This window comes from Eurosta solidaginis, chromosome 3 (genome assembly GCF_040869045.1).
Source record: "Eurosta solidaginis isolate ZX-2024a chromosome 3, ASM4086904v1, whole genome shotgun sequence".
NCBI lineage: Eukaryota > Metazoa > Arthropoda > Insecta > Diptera > Tephritidae > Eurosta > Eurosta solidaginis.
In genome coordinates, this window is record NC_090321.1 from 95,986,817 (window position 1) to 95,992,605 (window position 5,789).

Consider the following 5,789-nt stretch of genomic DNA (forward strand, 5'->3'; position numbering starts at 1 on the left):
AAGGTAAAATAGGCAAACTACTAAGATATAAATCCGGCAAAGTAAAATTAGTTTTCGGTGATACATATTTCGATTTAAATATGGGCATGGAAACGGGTTTTCTACAGGTGAGTAGACATTAAAAAATAATAATTTGACCAATATTTCAATTTATAGGACCTTATGTCGGTTAACACAAATCGTGAGGAACGTAGTGGTAATATGATTAATTTAGGACCCATACAAGCCAAGTTGACCGCCACACCCGATTGGGAACATTTAATGGAACAAGAGGAGCGACGGCAGCGGCAAAAGCCAGCATAGCACCGTAAAAACTTACTATTATTTACTATTATACTTACAAAATTTGTTTTGTATCATATACATATATGTTGTTTTAATTTACAATCTACTTATAAGCTATTATAGTTCTAGTGAAAGCTCAACCAAAATATCAAAAAAGCTATGGATTTTGTGAAATTCAATACTGTAAAGAAAACCCATTATATTTAATATCGGATATGTTGAATAGTGAACATGATTGATAATTATTTACAGTAAAAAATATTGAAAAATTGCATGCTTTCAAAAAAGTTAAAAAATTAAACGTTTATATAAAATTGAATTAAACCTTTTGATTGTCAAATAGTTTTCGAAATCTAAACAAAGCATTTCTCATAATTAAATGCTTTATAACAAATAAAACGCCTACATATAATATAGTTTTGTTACGTACTACAAATTTAAAAGGATCTTTTTTAAAAAAAAAATTATATAAATAAAAAGTTTCATTATTTTACACTTTATTATTCTTGCTTACGTGTTCAATTAAATACAATTCAAAACCAATATTAATATGGAAAGCACAGCTATTACATATAATAACGCAAAACATTAAATTTATCGGCCACCTATATCAAAGCAGCGGTCAACTAAACAAATCGCGAGGTTAAGAAAAGGCCAAAAAATAACTGGCTCCCCCATAAGCGCCAATGCAGTTCCGGTAGGTATTGAAATGGAACGTCCGCAGGTACTCATAGCTTCGAAATTTCAAATTTTAGTTAGCTTTCTATTGATCTAGGTGCGCGTTATGTATATTTTATATGTTTATTATATATTGTTTTTTTTTTTTTTTTAATTTTGTGCTTCAATTGTTTTTTGCCAATCAGATTCGTTTATACCACCACTCGCTACAGGTGTACCACTACCATCAGGTAACGTTTTACGTCCTCAATAAATGTTGCCTTTCAAATCCAGTGAAAAGTTGTAATCTACAGGATTAGTTAAAGCTTGTTCTATAGCAACATCAAGATTTTCGTGGTTTATAAATGTCTTAGCCAACTCCTTTTCACGTCGCACAATCTCTTCGGCACGTTCAAATTTTTCTTCTTCTCGTAAACGTGCCGCCTCTATACGTTCTCGTCTCATTCTCTTGAATACAATTTTGGAATTCCGCTTCTTCTTGTTCGGCTGTAAGAACAAAGTGGTCAGCGGTGGTTGTGATATTCAAACGTACTACCTCCTCGCGTAGATATTTTCGTATTGAGCGCATTTGTGTCCTTTAGGGAGCCAACGTACAAATTCTAATGAAAATGTGGTGCTGGCGGTTTTTGTCTCATTCAATGAGAGGCGTGATAAAATGCCGGTACTTGTCCGCAGCATATTTGCCGGCAAATATTGGCACAGGTATTGGAGTTGAATGTACTGCCGGCTTCCCATAAAAAAATTAATATTACTACCAAACTTAATATTATATAATTTCAAGTTTACCTCAAACCAAACAACTGACCATGCAATATTACCGGTCAAATATTATTATGCAATATTACCGTCTTTCAATATCTACGTCAGAATAAAACCCTTTTCAACAACTGTCCTTATTTTAGGTAAATCTATTATTTCTTAATGCACGTTTAACTCATCAGACAACAAAATCGGCTGCTTGCATGTGGGTGAAATAAGAAAAACAAATTAAAATTTGACAGTTCGAAAACGCAGTGCTGCCACACGGTGAGAAACTTTAACATTATTGCTTATGTAAATACAAGAGCTCTGTTATATTGCCTAAGTAAATACAAGAGCTCTGTTATATTGCCTATGTAAATACAAGAACTCCGTTGAAATAACATATATGGGGGTCATGTCCCCAAAATGACCCCGCCCGAGGGAGTGCCCAAAAACATCACGGAACGAACCCAAATGACCCGGAGGGAGTTTCCAAAATCATCCCGGAAGACCCCAAATTACCCCGAGAGAGCCCCCAAAAAGATCCCGGACCGACCCCCAAATGACCCCGGGAGGACCTGATGGAAAACCCAAAACCATTGCGGAATGTCGCCCAAATGACCCCGAGAGAGTCCCCAAAACCGTCCCAGAATGATCCCCAAATGACCCCGAGGGAGTCCCCAAAACGATCCAGGAATGACTCCTAATGGGCCCGATGGAGTCCCCAAGCCATGACGAAATGACCCCCAAAAAATCCAGCGGATTATTTTTTCCTATTCCCATTTCGGGGTTAGAAGCATAAATATCGCTCCAATTGCTCATGCGTAGCACGTTCCACTTTTGATTTCCTTGAAAAAACTATGATTTTAAAATGTTTGTTACAAAAAATAATGAACAATATTTAATTCTTACGTTTTTTCCATTTCGCGATTGTTGCACTAAACAGCTGATTTCTGTTTACTTTATTTAGTTCACCACAATATGGTGAAAAGCACAGGTCGTAGAGCTTTTTAGAGTTGTAAATTTATGCACAGAATAGAAAAAGAAAGGACTTACGGCCCTATTCTGTGCATTTGACAAATTGTCAATAAGTTGATAAATAATCAAGATTTTTATCAACTTGATAAATTTTGTTATTCTGTGCGTAAGTTGACAACTCTAAAAAGCTCTTATGCGTATGCTTTTCCCCACACAGTGGTGAACTAAGTATTGTAAACACAAAACAGCTGTTTAGCGCGAACAATTGTTAAATGGAGTCTGCAGAAACGTAAGTATTTTATTATTTTTCATTATATTTTAGTTATATTGTATTTCTTTTATAGAAAATCAAAGTGCGATCGTGCTACGCGCGAACAGTTGGAGCACTACGTGTTTTTTTATAGTGCTAACCCTGAAATGGGGTCAGGAAAAAATAACCCTAGGTCACCGCAACAAATGCGCTCTCTATGGGCTCAACTGGCAGAGGAGCTAAACGCCTTAAGAGGACCAACACGTTCTGCAGAAAAATGGAAGGAAGTAAGTTGTAGTGCAAAATTAGTGGTACCATTTTAAAGACGGTTCAATGCTTAATATAGATCAAGAATTTTCGATGTTTGTATCAAAAGACGCGTCTTGACCGCAGAATCAATAATGCGAGAGCGGAAATTAAAAAATATATTTGTGTGAAGAGATATTTACAAGCATACATAAAAAGTATGGCTAATTTTAATTCGTTCAAAAGGTATTATCGAAAAACCGAAAAAAGACCCGCGGGTACCTCCGAAACCGTGGATAGAATCCATATTATTTTTGCGCATAACACCTTTCTGCGTTGGCGGCCTTCGGCCGCGCTTATAAATAATAGTGATAGTCTAGTTGCGGGGTTGACTGCTAATACGCGTCAAAAAATATCGAGAAGTGTCAAAAGACGCGTATTAATCTCGAGAACAATAATCCGAAGGCGGAAAGGAAAAATTTTATCTCTGTCCGGAGATATTTACAGTTGAATTTGGCGATTTTCATGTGGTTGTTATTGTGTTGTACCCACAAAAAAAATTAAAAATAGTGATAGTCAACTGTAAATATCTCCGGACAGAGATAACATTTTTCCTTTCCGCCTTCGGATTATTGTTCTCGAGATTAATACGCGTCTTTTGACACTTCTCTCAATATTTTTGGACGCGTATTAGCAGTCGACCCCTCAACTAGACTTTTACCAAAGTATGGATTACACCCCGGTTTTAGACCGACCTTTTCTAATTTTTGGATTTTTTGGCAATAACTTATATGTATAATATATATGTATAATATTTTCAATTTCCACTTTCGGATTATTGATACTGGAGTCAAGACGCGTCTTTTGGTACCAACATCATTTTTGATCAATAATAAGCATTGAACCGTCTTGTAAAATGTAACCAAATTAGTTAATAGCTTTGCGTATAATTTTTTTACATACAGACGCTTGGAGTATGGAAGAGCCAGTTACGTACACGTGCACGACGTATAAAAATGAGCCAAAGGGTTACTGGTGGTGGTCCACAATGCAAATCACTTAATGAGTTCGAAGATCGCGCTTTGGCTACTTTTGGCTTATTAGCGGTTGATGGTGCCGGTTTAGGAAGTAGTGGACTGAACTCGCCACCACAAGAACTACCAGCAAGAACATCGTCCATATTCCAGAGTCCGTCACCAGCTGAGAGTGATACACAATCTCCAAGCCGTATCCTTGCGATGAGTCCTTCGAATTCGCCAACGATTTTGCCGCAGCAAAACCATGCATCAGACTTATTTGTAGCAATGTGGAGCCCATCATCGCCGGAGACTAATGCTGAATCAGCAAGTTTCGAACCATCGATGCCTGGTATGACACCTCTTGAGCCAGAGACTGAAGTAAGTAATTCATATATATTAGGGTGGGGCAAAAATATGGTTTTTCTTTTCTTGGATTGGTTTATACATACATATATTTTCTCGAAATTGAACGCTCGACAATATTTGTTGTAGAGCGTTATACTTTCTGCAATTTTTGAGTAGAAATTTGTTGAATGATCTATCAGTAGTAAGATATCGACGTGCCATACGAAAACTAACACTCAAAATTCTGTACGAAAACTAACATTTTCGACTTGTGACTGACGAAAACTAGCAATTTTATTTTTTTGTCAGACGAAAACTAACACTTTTAGGTAGTTAGTTTTCTTCAGACATAAAATGAAATTATTAGTTTTGTCAGACACAAAATTTCTTTTGTTAGTTTTCGTATGGCACGTCGATATAATGATGTTCATAGAAGTAAAGGAAGCAGTGGGATTTTTGTTCCGTTAATATTAAAAACTTATATTGGATCAGTATGCATACTTCCTTTTCCGTATACCAATAAAATAACGAAAATAATTGTTTTGGCCTCCCTAATATATAAATATGTACATAGATCGGACACTTTTAAACTGAAATTTTTTCCTTCAAGAATGTTGGAGTTTTGAATGGAAGCTCAGTCCGTATGTCTCGCGCAGAACGAAGCAAACTTATAAGTACTCTAATGAGCAATATAAGCAAACGAAATAGTTTTGAAGAACGACGGGAAAGAAGAGAAGAGGAACAGCGTCAGGAGCATCGTGAAACGATCCAAGCTATCACAACTTTAACGAGCTGCTTCACTGAACTAGTCAAAGTTTTAAAACCAAATTAAACTTAAGAATAGAGAAGTTTGACGGACTAGTAATTTTCTTTAATTATAATTGAACCAAAGACTGAATTCCTTATAAAAATATGCTAGTTAGTATAATAATAGTCCGTAAAACTTCTCTATACACATGTTAAAGTCAGGGACTGCTAATAATATTTTATTTTATTATACAAATTGCTAGTAATAACTAGTTATTTATCGTTTATTTTATTTTAATTGGAAAACAAATTTCAATTGGAAAATAAAAGTTATGCATATATAACAAATACCCATATTTTAGTGCCTTTACAGTATTGTTTTACCAAGGACTTTTATTTTCCAATCAAAATTAAAAAATTGAAATCATAAAAAAATAGTATGGTAAAATAATGTAAAGTAAAATTAAATGAAATGAAATAAACAAGAAAAACTGTAATAT

The 5,789-nt window shown here is 35.2% G+C and overlaps 1 protein-coding gene and 1 pseudogene across 1 annotated transcript; one reads left to right on the top strand and one right to left on the bottom strand.

The window, feature by feature from the left end:
- Positions 1–765: 765 nt before the first annotated feature.
- Positions 766–1,944, bottom strand: LOC137244189 (small ribosomal subunit protein mS26-like; annotated as a pseudogene).
- An 877-nt stretch (positions 1,945–2,821) lies between these two features.
- On the top strand, positions 2,822–5,789 carry LOC137246547 (uncharacterized). Its single transcript, XM_067777640.1, has 4 exons — positions 2,822–2,971; positions 3,027–3,219; positions 4,144–4,575; positions 5,153–5,789. The coding sequence occupies exons 1-4, from the start codon at positions 2,955–2,957 to the stop codon at positions 5,372–5,374; spliced, it is 864 nt and encodes a 287-aa protein (XP_067633741.1). The 5' UTR covers positions 2,822–2,954; the 3' UTR covers positions 5,375–5,789.

Bases quoted from the DNA above. Each gene is read 5' to 3' on its own strand.
- LOC137246547 (XM_067777640.1), top strand. The intron at 3,220-4,143 runs GTAAGTTGTAGT...TTTTACATACAG, and splicing joins CTGCAGAAAAATGGAAGGAA to ACGCTTGGAGTATGGAAGAG. The intron at 4,576-5,152 runs GTAAGTAATTCA...TTTTCCTTCAAG, and splicing joins CTCTTGAGCCAGAGACTGAA to AATGTTGGAGTTTTGAATGG.